Source organism: Diuraphis noxia, unplaced genomic scaffold, assembly GCF_037042655.1.
Source record: "Diuraphis noxia isolate RWA-SAM2 unplaced genomic scaffold, SU_Dnox_SAM2 contig0004, whole genome shotgun sequence".
Taxonomy (NCBI): domain Eukaryota; kingdom Metazoa; phylum Arthropoda; class Insecta; order Hemiptera; family Aphididae; genus Diuraphis; species Diuraphis noxia.
In genome coordinates this window covers 46,427,500-46,450,864 of record NW_028301714.1, presented here as the reverse complement: position 1 = coordinate 46,450,864, position 23,365 = coordinate 46,427,500, and the positions used below count along the sequence as shown (strand labels likewise).

At 30.3% G+C, this 23,365-nt stretch overlaps 1 protein-coding gene across 5 annotated transcripts in view; it reads left to right on the top strand.

The window, feature by feature from the left end:
* f (espin protein forked) overlaps positions 1-23,365 on the top strand; it is a 73,369-nt gene that overhangs the window by 36,538 nt on the left and 13,466 nt on the right. For 4 of the 5 annotated variants that reach the window (XM_089225615.1, XM_089225616.1, XM_015517537.2 and 1 more), the window contains 3 exons: positions 17,801-17,984; positions 19,306-19,488; positions 22,757-22,864. In XM_089225615.1, the coding sequence (XP_089081741.1) occupies positions 17,801-17,984; positions 19,306-19,488; positions 22,757-22,864 (475 nt within the window). Of the gene's footprint in view, positions 1-7,701; positions 8,372-17,800; positions 17,985-19,305; positions 19,489-22,756; positions 22,865-23,365 lie in introns of those variants that run through there. The other variant, XM_089225617.1, reaches the window with a different exon arrangement.

The window sequence follows — 23,365 nt, the reverse complement described above, 5'->3', positions numbered from 1 at the left end:
AGTATATTATTCAACAGTGGTTATTTAATCGGAACCTTTTACATGTGCACTATGCATGTTACCTATTAAAAAATATCGTTACACAACGCAGCATTTTCAAAGGAGAGTAACTCGTCACTACTATATTATGTTTATTTTATTATATTAAAATATTTTATATACAACGTCCACGTGTATTAATAATTAATCTTTGAAGGAACTCGAGAATCCACAAACAACACCTACAATCCTGCACAGTATCTACAATACTACATATTATTAACTTATGTGTTAATGGCATGTTGCACCAAGGTTCACACGAAATGAGAAGCTTCCGTTGAGTTCCGCCAATTTATTATATCTCAAAAGAAAATACACACCGTTGGGTTTTATAATATTAATATAAAACCTAACCTACATGTTATTTTGTATACTTTTACTTTTAGACGCTCGCGTGAAAAATTCTTCCTAATTATCATATTGGTGTATAAGAATAATATTATTATAATAATAATATAAATATTACGTGCGTGGATTCTCATTTGTTCGAACAACTCACTGGGTAGCAGTCGGATGCCGTCATAATATTATAGTGAATAGGTAACGATGATTATGAAGATGATAATAATACGTAATACACGATGTAAATGCGGTATAAGTTATTGGTAAAATGGTGAGATTACCGGTACCTACATAACTGTGTACAATAATCTGTAGGAAGTGAAGCTACGTTAACATGATTGAAATTCATAATACACGACCGCAGTTTTATAACAGAAAATCAGCAACAGGTAAATGGCCTGCACTGCTGCAAATAATATGATGTGCATGTTGTTATCGGTAATAATATAGGTAGGTGTTTTAGTGGACACTTGCTATACAATCGATTGTCGTGAACGCTGAACAGACAATGTGATGATACCCCCTACACCCCCCCCCCCACCATCAACTGAAACCAATAAGACGTGACGTCTATATATTGTTATTAATATTTATTACTAAATGTACCGGTTATATTTTTTCTAATCCCGCAAAAAATCGTAACGATCTTTGGTCTGCAGCATTTCCACCGTGTTTTGATATGAGATTTTACCATCAAGCACCAGGTATATAATAAATAATAATATTACGGTGAGTGCATACAATACAATATTCGGCGGGCGTACTACAATTGTTATAGTTAGAAAGTTGTAATAATTGTTATAAACGACCGGACGGCTTTGTGTCGATGCGGTTAATCGTTTTACACAAGACTTGGCTAAATATTTAATATTTACCCCCTACCTACTCGTTTAGTCACAATATAACATGTAATATTATTTTATACCTTAGTGGTATATGGCTGGTAAACGTCGTGACAAATCTCTTAATATTGTCAAATACTCTCATTTTTTTTCTTTGATTCCGTAACACTTTACGCACAAGAAATTTAATTTAACCGTTTTGTTTTGTAAACGGATAATTTTTGTTCAAATAATAATTATTATACCCCCAGAACTGTTTTTAACGGACTATTTAACACGCAACATAGTGGAATCAATTTTATATATTGTATATTTTGAAGTTTGTATTAAATGTCTGGTACTTAAAAGTTAAAATGATATGATCTACTCGTATACTGGTTACTGGTAGTCCCAATAAGTGTTAAATAATCTTCTGAATTGTGACATTCGCGTCACATCGTCACATCAATCGATAGTTATACACAGACAAGAAGTAGCAACAATAAATTGATTTTGCTTTTTTTTCTATATTTTCAGTTGTTAACAAATATTGTAATACCTAACTTAAATAATAACGATTAACGGAATAATTATAAATAGGCATAGCCATATTTATTTTACCACTTCATTGGTTTCAAAACATATAATTAATTTTGACCTCATATGGTATATTGTATATTGTGTAATGTATATATAATATATAAAATAATATACCTACATTCTTTATGCAATGTTATGCTTAATTCTTATCTATATTTGTAAAATTACTGAAGGTGTTAAATTTTTTTTCAAAGAAATATTATTTTGTAAGAATTTTGTATTTGAAATTTATTTTCTTTTAACTATGATAATTATTTTTGGTGGATCTTTATAGGGGTGTAAAATTGAATGGGCTGGGGCCAAATTACGATACACACTTCCCACACTGGTAGTTGCGAAGCCATTGTAATATTATGTTACATGTAGGATACAAATGTACAATTCTATTTTCTATAAATTAAGTAAAATCCACAAAGATATCAAGTACTCTATGTATACCTATAACCTAACCTATCAAGTACTATTTATGTCCAATAGTAATTTATATGACACGATTTAAGAAAAAAGTGCAGTTATTTTTATATTAATCGTATAAAAATCATACCTGATTTAATAATAATAATATATATATATATATAAATTATAATATACCATCTTCAGTATTTTCAAAAATATGTAAAATCATAGTTAATTTACATTGTTTTGCTACAACATAAAAAAATTTACAAACAGCATAACGAAGTACAATATGCAACGTACTAAACAATACTATTTACACTTTATTTATATATAATAAAGAAACTATAAATTACAAGCTTGAAATTATTTTTAAAAAACTAAGAATTTGTTTCTAATCTCGAACTTTTTCGTTTATGATAAGTATATCTGATATAAATATTATAGGTACTTGAATACTGTAAAAATTGGAAATTATCATATAAATATTATGAAATGTGTCTTATTTAAAAAATCACAAGAGGTAAGTAACACATAAAAGTGAAATACCTTTTTTTTATAATCTGTTCTCCTTTTAAGTTGATAAAAATCAATTAGCAATCACACTTCACTTTTATGCATGAGTGTAAACCACACGTATAGTAATAAATCTAGAATTAGTGTCATAATATATTTAAACTAAAATACTTATTGGTTGAAGAACTCAAGTGTACTCCAGTGAGTAATGAATAATGACAATAAGGACACCTTGTTGGCTTGTTATATGACAAATCGTTATGCAACTGACAATAATTATATATTGGCACGAATACACGATTAATTATGTTACTGTAACATCGCGCGTAACTTAAATTATATTACTGCGTAAAATACTATATAGGTATTTTATTTAATAATAAAAAACAACATCACTGTTTTTTGTTTCAATGATTATTTGCTTCAACGATTAACGCTATTATATACATCCGTAACGAAACTTATAAACCAACAACATTAATTTACACAATATGACATTTGTTTCCAAAAACAATTTTATTTGATTACCTATACGCACTTTGCTTGTCAAATTAATAATCTGATTTTAATTGTAAAATTAATTTATTAATTAATTATTCATAGTATAATTTAAAACTATTTTAACTACCTTGTTTAATATATTTAATTCGTATATGATAGATCGATTTTTTCAATAATCAAGTAGGTAATATAATTAACATGTTATAATAGCACAAACGTATATAAATTTCAAATTGGATTTGTATTTTTTTTTACCTCAGCTACTTATTAGTACTTTGTACATTGTGATTTATTAAAAGATGCAATTACACAATTTTTGATTTAGAGTGTAATACAATTTCTGCATACTTTTGGTCCTTGTACTATTTATTAGTTATTATAAAAGCGTACATAATTTGTTTTACTTAAACGCTTTCATTTTTGTCAACCTATTTGAATTCTATGTGGTACGTTTGTTTGTCATCGCGTATATCCGTACATAGGTACCTATACCTATAATAAGTCATAAGAACTACTGATGGTGATGTAACATGTGGGTTTACATGTATAATTAAATGATATATTACGTGGAATGACATATTATTCTTGTTTATCAAATCACACGATTTTACTATAATCAAATAAAAATAAATTTAAAATCCTATTAACATATTTAAATAATCATTCATCTACACCACTAACGCGTTAAAATCTTGTTGAAGTTCTGCAAAACTGCTAGGTAATAATATTTTTTTATGAGACCGTTCATGAACCACATAATAATTAAATAATATTTAATGTTGACACATTATTTGCATAAGTTTTCAAAAGCGTTTACCGTTGAAGTTTTTCTTATTATAAGTTTTTATGCATTGTTTGTCCTTCATTAAAACCGTGGGAATTACTGTAAATCGTAGAAGGATTAATAGAAAAACAAAAAACCAAAATAATAAAAACTGTATGGGAAGATACTGATTAACAAATTGTTGCAATAATTATTCCTCAAATCTAAAAACAAAGTTTGTGATGGTTCTGGAACTGTTTAACGATAACTAAATTGAATTTATAAAATAGCAACATTATTAAAAGTAACTTGGCACAATGGCACATGATTTATATTAACTTTATATTAACTTTTAACTCATTTCCGAAAATCGTTGACTGAAATATATGAATGGAACAGTCAGTTTGCTCTAGATAAAACGGATATGGCGTCGTCCGCCAATGTAATAAGTACCTACCGGGCACCTATAATAACTATAATAACACAATAAACACACGACTTCGGCTAGGAGACTTTAGTTGTTCCAGTCAAATATGCGCCTATATTCAAATGTTAATTATGTCTAAGGTGAAAAAAAAACGTAAAACCGTGCATTATTTTATTGCCATGTTATCCGACCGGGATTTTATGTTTTTTTTGTTTTGTGGACCACTGTCATATACATAATTCCGGTGTACTATAATAATTTGCCACACAACAGGACACTATAACGGTTCGATGTAAATATGAAAAATAAGTAGAACTAATTTTTGAAGATCTATTTTTATGCATATTTGTATATGATTAATACACGTTAATAGTAGGTAGGTAATAACTATTTTATAATCTGATAGACTTCCGCATAAATATTCTTTTGAGCCCCTCATAGATGCTGCTAATGACAGTCGTGGTAAAGGTCTATTAATGAATTCATAATTTTTTATAGCGCGATATGCGTGTATTGAAATAGTATTAAGAATAGCGAGTTTCTTTCAAATTAGTGCTATATTCAAAAGTATTTACCCATACGGTTGACTTCTGGTAAATCGAATCTTAATTTATCTCAAATACCTATAAATAAAAATGTCCTTCAAACGCGATATTATATTATATACCTACTCTTAATTAATTTTTTATATATCGATATTTTTAATACCTCGTATTTATTTTCCTTTAGAATTCTAAGTAACTGAAATTCAACTGTTTATTTAAAAAGAGAGATATTATGGAACCCGTTTGGCCTTTTGTTAAAGTTAACTTTAATAAAAAGGCGTGCCAATTGACATATTGCTTATATCATGTGAAATATTTATATAATTTTTTTTATATTACTGTTTCTGTTTACGAGTATTGTTCATTCGAAAGGTCGTTGAGCGAGAATAACTACCGTGAGCTTATATTATTTAGGTATTTATAAATATCAGTTTATATAACCCTTTCGAGTTTCGATTATGCTGTTATGTTATCGACAGCCATAGTGGCGCGGTGACGAATAGCGTATTTTGTTATGTGATCTCTGCAGTAGTAGTATACATACACGTATATAGGTATAATATAGCAGGTGGACCGTGACTATAAACGTACCGTGTTTGACTATATGTATACGTGTATGATAATATTAATATGTATATACGTTTAACGATTTTGTGGTATATAACGCATCCGCTGTTGGGCGACGCTGCTTTTCGCGTATATATATTTATATGTATATATATATATATTGCTGCTGGATAGGCGCTCACGCAATGTCCCACGATACAGCGATCGTTGATACATTGTTCACAAACAAAAAGACACACATGCACACATATACCATTCTATAAAATATATAATGAATATCTATACATAATATATATATATATAAACATTAAACACACACTAGAAGAAAGTATTAAAGTTATAACGTCTCCACGTGCATAATATAATCTTCGTCTTTCATTCAAATTGCCATGTTTGCGATCGCTGCCGTTATTCGCGTAGTATGTCTGTAGTCCATTCATCGATGTTCCTGAGCATGAGACTTGAATGGGATACTACACAGTGATGTGGAGCCCTATAACTATGACAATGACTATTTGGCCGGTGCAACGACCCATCTGCGGGTAATAATTATATAGGCACCTATTATATATTGTATAAGTACCTATTAAATATGTGATATAGAAAATCGGTTAAAGTCTTGTGATATTATAACGTTACTTTAAACTGTTTCTAGTAGGTACTTACAGCGCGGCGAAGATTTAATTTATTTGGTACACGTGGTACCAGTAGGGTCTGTCATAATTCATAAATATATTATCAGTAAGTATAATAATACATTTTGGCCATTTTGGTGTGAATTGAAAACCATAAATGTTCGTATCCCGGCCACATAAAAAAGGTCATCTAAAAATAGAGTTTGGCAATTGGTGCCACTCAGACTATTATGGGTATATAACCAATGCACATTATTATTATAACTTTTACGTTAAAAAATCCTTCGGAAACAAGTTTTTAGATCACTATAAAGTACGAGTTTCATAAATAAACGATTAATATAACATAATATGAATTTATAATAAACAATAATATGTTATATATATATAAATGAACGTATAACATGATAAAAGTGATAGTAAATACTTTAATAATTAGAGAGCTATACAGAGATTTCAATGCGGTGAAGGAATTTCTGAAATCAAAATGTACATATTATTGTATGTTAATATAATTGATTGTTGCACCACTTGGGAGGTCTCTGATTAATTTTTTAATTTTAGTGATTATTGTTCTTAATTCGTCTTACGTACGTAATTCTCGCGCGGTGGCTGCAGGCGGTTCACGGTATTCATATTTCACAATAGAAAATATCGTATAGATATATATGCGCGCAGGCCTATGCTGAATTTTGTTAGCCAGTAAGTCAGATGGACAAATTTAGGTAATAGAATGAAAAATGCGCAGAACATTTAGATCAAACATTGCATATACTCGAGTATAATCGAGAAATTTCGAGAAAGATGGGTTGTTTTTTATGTTAACATACGTTTTGTAAACATAATTTCGTTTGACCGGTCATACCAGTTTTTGGGAGAAAGTTCCAAATCTTGAAACACGAGAGATTTAAGCGGCGGCGGCGACGATTGGAAACTGTGGGCGGAGGCAATGATCATCACTAACCATAATAATATTATTATCATTTACACCCCTCATTCATCCACCGGAAAATTATTTTACTTTGGAATTTTGGCAAGTACTGAGTTATTCCTCTGCCTAAAAGTCTTATTGTGTTAATTATTCACTTCTAATTGCTATTTAAATTACAAATGTTAATGAACTCCACGCGACGTTTATTGCGCATGAATACACAAGTTTATTTAATACAATAATAGGATATAGTCGCGAGTATCTTTGCTATTTCGCCTCCAGTGGGGTTGATCGTTTCTCGCCCACACGCCGCTAGATTACAGCCGAGCATTATGATATTAAATAGTCCATATAGACGATTCAACGAACGTTCACCTGGAGGACAATGATTAAACAAGGCTACGTAAGTCTAGTGCGATTTTGAAAGACCTGCGTAATTACACACACACACACACGCACTGTTGTCGTGAGCTACCTAAAAAAAAAAAAAGAAGAAAAAGAAACAAAAACTCCAACAAACGGTACATGGCGCGACGTAGCGCTAGTGTATTGGTACTGTGATGGGTAGGTACGTGGAAGAACGGTTTTCTCAAACAAACGGCGGCGGCGTGCGCGGCCAGTGACAATCGCGCTGAGAGACGTGCAACAACCTTTCCTTCAACACGACGAGCGTCGTCGTGGTGGTGGACGTTACACGTTCTCTATTCTTCCTTTGCTCTGTATACCCCCAAAACTAAACAGCCGCACTTTTTTATTTAAAATACATTTTTAGTTACCCAGTGTATCGTGAACTACCGTTGATTTTGATTAGTTTATAATTGTTTGTGTTAATATTATAGTTACGAGTTTTAATATAAAAATAATAAGAATATTATTGTATACTACGGTCATCGTTGAATAACTATCTTATATATTTTTACTGCAGTTGTTCGTCTCGTCTTGTTCGCCGCGGTAGTGTTTCATTTATATTTTTCCACTCCGAACCAGTGACTTTCTCATATAATTACGTGAATTTAAAATACTCGCACCAGATACGAATGGCTGCAAAAGGATCGTCACCATCGTTCGCCGATGGCTACATAAAATAACACAAAATTCCGTTAGAATATAGTCATGGTTTCGTCGTCTAAATAATAATCGCAACAATGTTCGGTCTCGGGTGTAGTGTGCAAAAGAAACCTGCGTACCGACAGCAGGACGACGTGCACATGATGGTCAGAAGCAGCAGAAGTCATGGCGCCTCGATTGCTGGCGTCCGCAGGAAACGCGGTCAACACCCAAAATTTAGGTACCTACACTCCAATAATAATAATAATAATAATAATAATAATAATAATAATAATAATACATATTAATATATGTATGTATATCGCAGTATAATATATAACTACTATTTGTCACATATTATAATTATCGTATTATAATAATTATTATTTTGATATTTACGAGAAGTTGTTTGTACTTTTTGTGCTACACATTATTAATATATATCTATACATAGCTAGAGCGTGTGCTTGTGCATTTTGACGATGATAGGTATTAGCTCGGGCCGTATAATATTATATTTATACACATACAAGATTATTATGAGCCGGTGTACAGCGTAGAGTATAATAGACAGGATTCATTGACATCGCGAGTTTTCATTGACCGTGGCGATAATATAATATATATAGTCGTGCATATAATACGCGCCGGCCAATGTCATCGAATTCTGTGCGAGGCGGGGACTTCAGTCGTGTGTATATGTGGAACAAATTTGATTTGCGGACACAATGATGGCCAGGCTGGCGGTTACTGTGTATTAAAATGATATACTCACATATGTTATATATATAATATGATATACGTATATGAGTATATAAACGAAATATGGACCGGCGGCGAGCAACGGAATGCTCGGCAATACACAATGCCCACGCTTCGTGTATAAGTTGATTGAACTCCTCGGGCTGTCGCGCGATGCCACCAATTCACACAATACGCGAATATATTGCCAACGACATTATACATTTTTATTGTGTGAAAAGAGACACAGCTAGCTCAGCACGGTTGCAACTCGTCAATTCCCCATCGAATGAGCGCAACGATTATTCGCCAGAGAAAACAAAAACGATCTCCAGATGAGCGGATGACGTATTGTGATAACATTATAATGTGTTTTAATATTATATAGATGCTATATAAATAAATTTCTGGTAATAATCGGGTGAAGTCGGTTAAGTCGTGGAAAATACGAAGATAGCGCTTAATGGCATAATGGCATTATACGAGGTGATATTTACTATTTAATGTTCTGACACCTGAATATTCTTACTAAATAATGTTATTCAAATAACTAGGATTAGATTAAGTCATTCTCAGCCTTTATTTAGCACACGTATCTCCCTTAATTTTCAAGAAATATTGGGAAACGTTTAGGTATAGGTAACACAAGTCTCTTTGAGGCTTTATAGTATAATAATTGATACTCGAAAGTCTTAGCTGTTTCTGCTTTGTAAGGCCTAGGTCCTAGTGCCTTAACTGCTTAATAGTTAATCCAGTACATCTCATAAATAATATTACCTATATTATTAAAGTACTCTAAAACGGATAAGATTTTAATACTATACATTTGCCAAGTCACTGCTGAATGTTTTATATCGGACGACGGGCATTTTTTCTCTCCTGTTTGGGAACCCTACAATAGTAATAATAATGATGATAACGTACGTAGTAGGACTAGTAGGAGTATTATAATATATGCGAAGGTATAGTGTGTTGGAATAAAAAAAAACCCAGACATCATCGTGTTGTCTTGCTACGGTTGACCGCGCGTGGACTTTAGTAAAACGGATTCCGTACGACGGATGGCGACGCGGCCCAGGCGCGCACCTCGAACTCAGAGGTCCGGAACAATACCGACGAATCGTTCCGTGAAATATACCCACACTCATCTTCGCATAGAGGCATAGAGCAATCGAGTATTTATTACTGTTATCGTCTTACGATATTGTGTACATTTCGCTCAATATTCCCAATTGCTACTAATGGTAATTGTTCTAGTCCATAAAATTGTCTGAGAACCGACACGAAGAATCTACAGTCTAAAACACAATGATATTTTAAAACCAAACTACTTGTATAAACAAGCAGACAGCTGATACCACGCGAGCCGCTGTATTATAAGTGTTATGGATTGGCATCATTTAGGAGAGTTGCAGAAAAAGTTTATCGCATGAAATACAATAAAACATAAAATAACTTTCACAAACGTTATAAAGATCATTTTTATCATAAATTTATACGCGTACATACTTATAAAAAAAAAATAGTATATACCCAATATACATATAACATATTATATATTGGTTATTTGAGCTTATAATAATGTTATGTGGTTTTGAATCAAATTCAATAATTATTAGCTACATTATTTTTAAATCGTCGGTAAAATTCTTTTATTTCTTATAATACGGCCGTGCAACATTATTCGTTTTGATTTAATTTTGTTGTAGGTATATGCATTTTACTAGACTGTTGAATATTTTCTAATTATCTACTATTACATGAAATAAATAAATAATAATCTTTGCCGTTTAAGACCTTTGTTATATTATGTTAGTCAACTAACCCGTCTATGAATTATAACTTATAGGTAATACCGTTTCAACATAGTTGAATAGGTCAATATTAATTTTCGAATGAATAAATCTTTAATAAAAATAATTTTGAAATTTTGAAACACCTTATTTGTATTAATTTCATAGACATGGTATTTTGATTTGATCGTATTTTAATTTTAAGACGACGCATTTATGTCAACAGATGCCTGTATATTTTACGGATCGCTTGCTCCCACAGTTCATTATAAGAAAAATAATGACATCAATTTTAAAAAGACAGTTTTCTGATTTTAAAACTTGAGTAAGCAGGCTCAATATATAATATATATATATAGATGTTTTGGTATTTTGGTGTTTATTAGAATAATGAAACGGAAAGGATGTGTACCATATTGTTGTACTGATGTAACAATATTATATTATGACATAAAGGTGTAATTAATCGGGACTTATATTAATATATAAATTTTTAGAAATGCGAAAAAACATCGTCATATTTTTTAAGTTCAAACTGTTTAATAAATAATAATAATTTTCCGTTATTCTTACGTACCTACGTTTATTGAAAAAGACATATTTAAGGACTTACCGGGATGAAATTGAATTTGTTATACAAGTTTTCAGATGATTTAATTGTTTTCGTTTTTGATGATTTATGTCAGTTCGGGTTTTATCACTGCAAAATGTATAATCCCAGAAGTAATAACTAATGTTCATCTCGCGGATTAGTTTTGCTTCGGGTTGAGAGGTTTGTCATTTTTTTATACCTACCTAATTACATAATTTTTCGATCAATAGACTTCAGAGAAATCTTCTTTACACCCGAATAGTTTTAATGTTATTTAACTTAAAGATAGTCAGTGTTTCTACTGCAGCGACTGTGTTATGTTGAGCGTTATGTTTAAAAATGAACAGTCTTAAAAAGATTTTAAATTTAATTTTTAAATGCTCACACTTGTTTGAGATTGTCAATGTTTTCAAAGAATCTATTTTAATGTTTATTACAATCAACGAACGAAATAAATGTGGCCTGTAAGTATTGTCTTAATATTTCAAACTGTTTTTCTTTTAATGAATATACAATTAGCGAAAATTCATACAGTTTTTTAAATTGTTTCAAATTTGAAACTACAATATTTAAAAGTCATCTTTTATATACTATCTACGATCTAATATCTTTCATTGTATGATATCATGATATAAAATTAATCAAGATTTAAACTTGAAAACACTTTATGTGAACTGTTTTTTAAAATTATTATTATTAAAATAACCCGTCTTATTTTACTACCTAATATATTCATTTTTAATAACAATTATATCGCTTGACAGATTTAAAAATCATAAAACTCAGTAGAATTTCTTGTCGAACTGTAAACACTATAAGTATATTAACCTTATTATTTCATTGATATTTATTTTTTTTCTCAAAAAAAATTATACACGGATCATGTGCCCTTCGGCACTGCAGTCTTTAGTTCTCGTCCAATGCACAAGTATAATAATATTGGTTATGAATTCATCCTGTGCATATAATAATATATGACTATAATAAATTATATGTGTATTTATGTTTTTTACGTCTCCAAATGTGTGTCATCTTGGTGCTCTGGTGGATTATGTATATGTTTGTGTTTGTGTGTGTGTATTTTTTTCTCCATAAAATTCTCAGCATAAAGTATACACATATATAATATAATAATATAATAATAATAACATAAATAGTAGCGTAGTATACGTTATAGCGGCAGACACGCAGAATATAACTGTTAGTCTGATCGGTCGGACAACGACCAGTCGCGTTGCAATTACCCGTGTAATGGCTTGGCGCGTCTCGGTTGTATGAATATAAAACTATTTTTATGCCATCCAATTGACCGATATTGGAATTGTAGCGGAGACAAATACACAGACACACTTATACATGGTAATATAATAATATTATAATGTGTTCAGTACCTGTATATGCGTGTAATAACACGCATACACAAGACATCGTCTTATTTTAGCCCGAGAAAACCTCTCCATGAAAATTTACATACCGATTCGGTTTGCGCAAGGAATGTTCCTACATACTGTACATAGCGTTTAGGACCTGCACAGTTATATCGCATTTTCATGGAGCAGTCGATTTTGTCCAGGTTCCAGAATATACCTATTTATTATTACATTACGTTTTTAATTTATCGACATTTATTAAACCTTTTAAATAATATCCGCTTATGTATGCTCGATACAACTAACCTATGGAATATTACAAAAATTGTTGAGGTGATGGCCGCATGCCATAATATTATATTTCACTAATTTATGGAATTTCGAACCGCCCACTCGAATGAAATGTCGCATTGATCGAATCATCGTTGGTCTGCACTGATGATAACGAATAGGAAATTTAATATTACCATGATGAGCATACCTTTTTTTACACTAATAAATTATAATTATTTGTTTACAATCATGCACATACATTAAAAACTAAATAACAATATTATAATGCATTAATACATATATTTTTTACAAACTACAAGACATTCTTGAACAATTATTAATTGCATTTTGCTTATTTGAATTGTTTTATTGTAATTATTTAATATTTTATACTTTAGAGTTCAGACCTAAGGTCAAACACAACTTGTTTTACAATAAAATATATAAATTCCCTGTCCCAGCCTATATATTTCGATAATTAATACAAAACATTACACTGCAGCCAAAAGATCGATATTAATTAACGTTACCTACTGCTGTTATATTATCTATGGAATTATATTGCCGGGCTCGTTTTTGAATTGAATTAAAAACAATTTTTAGTTCCATATTTTATATCTATCGAACAAATAGAAGTTTCATTCGTAGAGCAATAGCGCATCACGTTTAAAATTATTCTATGTAATATAGTAGGTATAATGGCGTACGGGGTACATGTGTTTCGAAATTATTGTGATCACGATGATGTTTATTGCAATGAAAAGATTAACGGAACATCGTTTTGTCTATTTGTAATAAATGTCTGATCTACTAACTTCTATCGATAAAAAATCTAAATGACAAAACAATAATAGGTTTATTGTGTTATTTATTATTTATATTTTGGAAGAAAGACGACCAAAATATATAGCTTTTTGATGATGTCTAAGTTAATAAATTGTGTTACACAAAATTGTTGTTATTTAAACTAAATAAAAACTATTAATGGCGATAACAAAGACTACTATTGTATTAAAAGTAAGTTAGCGAAAATTTGTAACGATACTTAACGAATTATTAAAGCAATATATTATTTTAAATTAGTAGATGCAAATATGTAACACACAATAATTATTATTATTAGTTAGCAATACAAGAACCTCCTAAATTCCCATTAATAACTATATTTAATGCAATATAGCTTACATAATATTAAGGCGCGTTAAGCCAATAATGAAATAACAGCATAAACAATTTTGTTTTTAAAATTATCAAACTATTTTCAAGTTTAATTTTTAAACACTCAGGTTGCCACAAATGGAAGTCTTCCCTTCTCTCATACTATTTGTTTTTGTGTTTATTTTTGTCTCGTTTGCTTACTGTATTACCATAAACACAGATTGTAGATAAACTTTATTTTGTAATAATAATAAAAATATTTAGACAATGTTAATAATACAATTATACAATGTGATGTTTAAATGTACTATAATACTCTCAAAAAAAGAAAGAACAAGTTAATAATAGTTAATAATGAATCTAATGAAAATACTGAAAATCTGTGTACATTTAGATTTTAGAAACGGTACACATGACTGGGAACCTATGTATATTGTACACAGTACACTAATTTAATACTTATAGCCGTTATAGGTATAGGTATGCATTCGTATGTTACCACAGTAACTGTATAACAGTGCGAACACGTAATTATACGTTTTATGGTGGCATAAGTGATACGCACTTGGAGTTTTCTACTGCTCAATGTTCATAAATAAATGGTCGTAATAACGACAGAGTAGGTATATGTATATTATATTAAAATAAAATATTTATATAAGTAACATTATTATTTATTATATCACCTATATACGCAGCTATTTGGCTGAATGATGGCATCGTCACAAATCATAATATACTAAATAATATTGCAACCTAATACTAATATTATTTGCAGAATTAGTTTTGATTTTAATTTCCTAGTTCGATTTTGTTCGTAATAAATTCACGACTCGCACTCATTTTTAGACGACATTATTATTGTAATTATTAAAGTCTCCATTTGGTACCACTGGTGCCATGTGCATTTATCATGACATCTTAAATCAATAAACTTGTATTTATGTAATTGTATAATTAATAAAATTGCATAAATGTCAACTGCTTCGTAATGTGATAATTTTCATTTTTCTGTATATCAAAAAAAAAACATAGTGCTTACTTACTTATTCTTATACCTACCATCATCTGATTTACAAAATGTCAAAAACTACTCTGTATCCCTATGTTTAAATGACAAAAGAATAACTTTAAATAAATAATAAACAAAAACAAAAAATGTGTAATTATAGCAGTATATTATAATATTATCTGTTGCTTCAAATTTTATTTAGATGTTCATTCAAAGTTATATTAATTCCGATTATTGTAAACCACTGTCATGTCGTTGCCCATTAGGTCTACCTATGAGAGGAGAATCGCGTACCTGCATACAATTTTTCCCATAGGTTTTTTTTATGTTCTTTTTAAACGTCAAATATTAAGTATACAAACAAACGAATTTATTGTTGTTGTTAGTATTCCACCACGTCCGTCTATAATAATTGTGAAATAAATACACCAAAGTAAGCATTCGGTGTTTCGTTGTGACCGCTTTGAATGTTAACATCATAATGTTTGCACTTTTTATTTTTATTATTTACGCCTGCCACGGACACGCGAATCGTTCTCCAAAGCTAACAAGCGTGTAGTGTTGTTGCCCGCCGCGTTAACTGATAAAACGATTCCGGATCGGTAACCTGATTTTTCAACCTAAAAACCGCCTAATGGTCGTTCATATAGTTTGCGAACACCTAATAGAGTCCAATATAGGTATATTATATACTTTATACGTCGACAAATATAAAACGTGTTCCAGACACGTTTTAATGTCGAATCGGCTGCACAAAAATACCCATGTGCAGGTTAATCAATTACGCATTCCGACAAAAACGACTTATTGCTGTACTACAATATAAATTTAATATATATATATAATTTGTTTTCATTATTCATATCTAAGAACGTTTAATCACGAGAACACCTGTACTCTATAATATAGAGTCTATATAAACGATTATATCGATATAGTAGGTCTATACAAATTACCTAGTGAAAAAAAATAATATTATAATGTATCGTTATTTCATCGAATATCATTAACGGGCGTGCTCAAAGTTTATGAATAGTGAGTACCAAATTTCATGCAGTGAAATATTTCATATGAAATAAATATATTATAATAGGTATAGGTTTTTAATTTAACCTTTATGTGTACAGTATACTACCATGAGAAATCTACATCATTTCCGGGCTCTTAATTATGCCTTGTCAGATGCCGTATACTTGCAGGGTACTAATGCCCCGTTACTTTGGTTCACTGCATGTATCGAACAATATCATAAGTGTTACTTAACATACTAACCTCATGAAATATCATTAATTCTATCACGTAATAATGCCTAAACCTTTAATGTTTCAATCATATTATAACGCTTTCGTACAGATCTACAATTGTATATATACCTATATATAATTACATTTCACTATAGCTATGACGGGGATTGTACAAAAATTATTATATTATTGTTTTGTTCCGTGTTGGACTTGCTATGGTCAAGTAACCCTAAAACGACCTGTTTGATTCCAGGTGACCTGCAGCAGAAACACTGAATGTTATAAATTTATAATTGAGTAGTAACAATAATGACGCACGATTGAATAGTTGATATTCTTTATCACGACATACAATTAAGTGTATGATGATGGAAAAAAACATAATTAGCTTACATTTTTTTATACTTTTGTTATGTGTTAATACAACTTTTATCGACTATATGTTCGACTATTATAGGAGCAAAGGTAAAATTTGCGCCACTTATTGGTATTTGCGGTTTCATACCAATATTTACCATAAAGTAATTAGTATTATACTTTTTTATACGTACCTATTAAATGGATTATTTTTAATTACTTCCGAATAAATTTAGTAATTAATCATCCTACTCCATATTTTTAATAAATAATTTACACAACCATTTGTTTTTAATTTAGTAATGAATGTATAATCTACAACCTTAAGTAGGTAGAAGCTTAGAGTAAATTGATGATCATTTCAATCTGTTACAAATTGTCACGAATTAAAAAAAAACTTGTTGACTACTGACTTTAAAATGTGTAAAAAAAATTCCATACATAAATAGAAAACAAACAATAACTGAATAAATTATGTGAAAATCAAGCCCGTTTGAAGTATAAGAAGATATTGGTAAAAAAGTTCAAATAATACTCATACATATTGTAGATTCTTCGAGTGTCATTAATTTACGAACTCATGAATAAGTAGACCGGTTTGCTGTCTATATGCTAGGTAATTGACACGATTTTTGACGTGACGGTGGGACCAATAAAAATTAGTCATTTCACACAATCACTAAAATATTTGAATATATATATATATATATTAAACTCATCGTACACTATCATACATGCATCATACACTCATATACAGAATATAATATATAGAAAATAATCGATTCTGTCGGTTTATGCACCATTGGAATACCACGAAATCGACGTCCTGCGCCATCTTGTAATATGATAATCGCGTAATAAATTGACTATTATTTTTTCAAGACTCTACACCTAATATGCCGTACACTAATAAATAGCAAAATTATATCCTTTTGTCCTTTCACGACCTCCTTTTCCAGGTCTCGTTATTTTAACTGCACAGCAAATTAATAATAATGTTGTGAACTCTGCGTGTTAGAACTTTGTCGAATATTGTCTGTGCGTGTCGATTGTGCAGTGTTGAGTCTTATACTGTGTCTGTGTGATCTGTGTTTAACTTATACTTATAAATCGTATGTATTTCGTTGCAGCGCAAACACTCAGATGGACAACGATGTCACGCCAGTTTACTTGGCCGCACAAGAGGGACACCTGGAAGTACTCAAGTTCCTCGTACTCGAGGCTGGTGGTTCGCTGTACGTCCGAGCCAAAGACGGCATGGCCCCAGTGCACGCAGCCGCCCAAATGGGATGTCTCAACTGTTTGAAGTGGATGGTGAGTACAACATTTTACTACTAATATTGTACGACGGTATTCCGATTAAGGCTCCGCGTCTCAACGATACAATTATTTGAAATGTCTTGTATAATGCATATGTTATATATTATATTATTATGTGGAAGGTTTGATCGCGTTAGACGAAATAAATAAATAGAATAAATGGAACATAAATCATTTTTTCCACATATTTTTACCCATTTAAAGTCACATTCAACATTTAACTAGTAGTTCTTAATTCCTGCATGATTAAAGTTGTTGACCTACTGCGCAATCAGTTATGCTGCGGGTACATAATATAATAATAAGTTCTACTAATGTCACACACTTTAGCATGATTTATTATAGAACGTTTATGTTAGTTATATATTATAGTAGGGACTATATATAGCCACTATGAATCTTATTTACTAACTATATATAATAAAAATTAAATGTGCGATTTTTTTTTTCAATTTTCTTACAAAATATTGCGGAAGTTGTCGGTATTTGCACGTGGGATTTTATATTTTATAACTATTCAACTTTCATAATAAAAATTACTGATCTTTAGTTTCGTGTAGTTTTTACGGTATCTAATATAATAATTAATAACTGTACAATCATTAAAATATAATCACCATAATTAAAATGTTATACAAATATATGTCTTTAAAACGTCTTGTTTCATAACAAAGTCATTACTTCCATTGGAATTCAGTGAAAGCCAAGTGCTTACTTACAAGTTATAACAATAAAAAAATCTAGAAGAGTTATAAAAACGAAATAGGTAGTACTTTACATTTTGATTCTGGGGAGTTTGTATGACTAGAATCATTATTCATTATTTACTGAGAATAACAAATTTTGATCAATCATCGTGTTAGCATATTTCATTTATATACATTTCTGCACCGAGGGTTTTGTGTATATACTGTATATTATTATTATAATAAACCTATATATATATATATATATATATATATATATATATATATATATATATATTGAAAATAACAAGTAATATCGAAAACACGAAATCGCTGTCTTTCACGCTTATATCAGTGAACCTCGAAATGTTTCGTCATGGTTTCGACGTTCTCGGCGGTATTGTTATTCTTTTTAAAAATATTTTTATAAAGTAATTGCTATAGATCTTGTCTAATCCTTATCCTGGTGGATAATGCTTGATATATTATTATGTGTGTTGTTTTTTTCTGTTTAGCATATAATAATTATTTATTATACTTTAGTAATTATCACCATTGTCGAAAATTTATTATTATTATTGTTTTTTTTATAATATTATGCATTGCGCACCGTATGTGTGATTGAACAGGTCAGAGATCAAGGAGTCGACCCAAACCTCAGAGATGGTGATGGTGCAACAGCGTTACATTTCGCCGCAAGCAGAGGTCACGTAGACACGGTGCGGTGGTTGTTGAGGCACGGCGCCAATCTGGTCGTCGACAAATACGGAAAAAGCCCAATCAACGACGCAGCAGAAAATCATCAGATGGAGGTAAGCAATAATCAACGTTAATATATAAAACTTAATAGGAATAATACGACTTTGAGTTGTTTTTACCATAACAAAAAGCGAACATTTTACGAACTTGCCTTCAGCTTTTATGTTCTCCCGTACTTTTTCTTCCATATTTTCTTTTGATGCTTAGCCCCTTAGGCGTATTTGTTAAAAAAATATAATAACAAATAAAATGTTATTTAAAAATCCAATGCCAAAATGGCAAAATATTTAACAAAATTATAATCTATTGAGAAAATAAGTAAAATCTATAATGTATTGATCTAATACCTAATTATAATTTAATCATAACCAATTTTTGCGACTAATGCTAAATTTGATTTTTAACCTTTAATGATGATAGATTCAGAATTTCAAGATAATTTTCTGTGGTCAATTCTTTTCAAGGAACGTCTTATAAAATCAATATTATTACACGACTATTTACCAAGTACGCTCACCTGTATTTTTTCCTATAATAATGAATTTATTCAAATTTTAACTTTTGAAATAATAATAATAATTAATAATTGCATTATGTAAAACAAAATAAGGGGTAAATATGTTCAATCACGCAGTATATCTATACATTAAACCAGCGGTCGCCAACCTTTTGGACCTTGCGGACCACTGAAACCATATTCTGAATTCTACGGACCATCTATATCTTAAAATAGTTTTTTTACATAAATACTGTACTACTATTGATAAATGTTGCATCAAAATATTATAAAAAAATATATATTATGTAAAATAATAAAAAAGGTTTTATTTTTATTTATGATGAAAGTTTTGTTAGGTATAAATATATAATAAGGAAAAGACAAACCGAAAGAAAAACAATAAGTTGTCATTAACAAAAAGACGTTTGTTATATTATTATTATATATTTATACCTAACAGTTTTAAGTTTTAATTAAATTTTATATTACAATAATAAATAAATAATACTGCAAGTTAAGTTCAAATTTTTCCGCGGATCACCTAAATTTTCACGCGGGCCATCAGTGGTCCACGGACCACCGATTGGCGACCGCTGCATTAAACAATATAATATTATAGTATAATACATAGATAGATAACTATAAAAACCAATTATTTTAAGATGGGCACTCTGATCCTCACGGAAAAGCACAATCGGGAATCGAGCATATCCCTTTTTAGCAACACGATTAGGCACAGGATATTTTATGCAACGCTGTCATATTTACATTTCCGAAATTTCGTAATTTATTATATTCACGTATTATTATGATACAAAACTTAAACAGAACGCTAGCAGTGAGCAGAGCACAATGATTTTAATAATGACAATGCTACTGATTAATAAATTATAGATATAATATTTTTGATTATTGTCAAATACAATTTTCTATTAAATTAATGAAAAATAATAAATTAATAAAGTAAAGTTTAAAACAAGTATTATAATACAAAATATCTATATTTGGCATAATAAAAATTAACGTTTAAAAAAAATTTAGTGAAATGGCCATTTACCAAATAATGTAATTATTTTATCGGAGACTTTTGACTCTTACAATATTTTGAAGTATTATAATTATTTAAATAAATATTTTTTGTATAATATAGGTTGAAAATGAAAATGAAAATATTACAGAGTTTTTTTGTGCTTAATCATGTAGGTTTTTTTTTATATATCTATATCCTTTGATACGCAAAAATGTTCTCAATCGTGTCGTAAAAAAGGTGTTTTATACTCAATGATGTTGTAGTTGGTCCACAAAATAACAAAATGGTTAAGACATTGGTTTGAAAATTTGAAACAATTTAGTGATTTTTCTTTTTAAGAAATGCATGCGAGAAAAACAGATTCGTGAATTTATTTTCATGTCATGAAATATCAGTCTTCTAAATCCCGAAGTTAATATTATTGGTAATCTCTGTTTTATCGTGACCCATCGACATCAATTCAATAACACAAATTTATTGATATCCGTGGTAGTCTATCATAGTCGGTGGATCACGATGATAATTATTAGGTTTCGTATGTGAGAAATGTGAATAGAGAAGGCGCGTGCGTATTTCAATTTCTCTTTTATCGTTTTTCCGGCCATGTATGCAACATTATATTATATAGAGGAAGGCACAATAATTTAATTATTATTATTATAAGCTGAATACCCAATTTTTCTGTTGTTGCTCAGTAGTCAGTGCTGACCCACGTCAAATTCTTCAGATGAAGTCTCTGTAAATCGGCATATTTGGTAAATAAAATCAATTTCACGCATCAACAATATTATTACTCGACGTACAGACATTCAGCAAAGCGTATTTAATAACCTTTCGCCTGTCGTCAATCGGCATTTGTCAATTGTAATATTGTCGTATTTAGGTACTATATTGTGTTACAATTTACAACAATAATTTTTTGAATTTCTGATAGCGTTGATGGTGGCGTCAAATAAACAAGAAAAATGTGTTTGTTCTCATCATCACCCAGTTAATTATTAACCCTAATTATTGTCTGCAGCTGCAGTTAAATGTATATTATTTCCATGGCTCGTTAAATACCACGACCGTGATCTTTAATATTTATATCGCTATTATGATGACCATGGGTGAATGATACTATAGTGTTCATCGCACGGTGAAATCGACAACGCTCAACGGACATTCCGGCGTCTGCGCTGTTTGCGTTCATGTTCCAATAACCTCTTGATGCGATTCTCTAGATGGTTGGTGACCTTGATCCATCATGGCTAGTGAAAGAACGATGTTATGATGTTATGTGTGAAGCCATATAACGTGAGAAAAACGAAAGCTTGAAACTTTAACCAACTATATAATATATTATGTTCAATATTATAATGAAATTAATCTCCCCACTGTGCACCATAATATAAAAGTACCAATTATCAAGCAGGAGATATACTTAGTACTTACCCTAGAGTGCATATAATATTACAAAAATATACAATGCAAGTATAACTACGCCCTAACATTTATCCCATAGTCAGAAGTTTCGCAATGTGTGTACTGTGTATAGGCCAAAAAAAAATAAAAAATACGCACTCGATATGTCAACCGCAAATTAATTGTCGTTTGCATCATTTCTTACACGTAATAGTTATGATATATTATATATTTATATGTGAGTAAGTGTTGTGAAATCCATCGATATACATTATATATATGTTTATAATGCGATAATCCGTCTTGAATTGTATGTATTGTACCTACCGATACCCTTTCGAAATGTTAATAATGTAATATTATATTATGTGTGTGCGTGTATTTGCAGTGTCTGAACATATTGGTGCAACATGGTACGATGCCAGATTATCACGACGAGAAAAAGAACGGCAGGCTGTTGGGCTGTACATGTCGAAAAGAAGAACCAAAAACACGAGTGAGTGTATTTTACTATAATAATGTAAATAAATAATAATATAACTATATTGTATTATATTATGTGTGTATTTGTCTTTCAAATGACTCTCTCGTTTGTAGGTATATTTTATAAGAGATGAAATATGTAATAATTATACACATTATATCATTATTTTTTTAGTTTACATTTAGTTGATTAAATAATTTAAATTCTTCATAATCATCAGCTGTTAAATTATTGTGTATTTAATACACCAATTATATTATTGTTAACACCAAATATACTACACTATCATAATATAACAATACCTCACCTATATGTTTGGCAGGCAGGACACACACTTCTGCTGCTCGTCCGTAACACCGCTGAAATGTTCACGTGACTGACTACCCGCCTTCTATATACTTACCCACATACAATTTTTTGCACGCAAATTATTATGAATTTTTTAACTTTATAAGAACGTACGATTTACATACGTAGATGTACAGAATTAATAGAATAAAAAGGTCAGGGAAA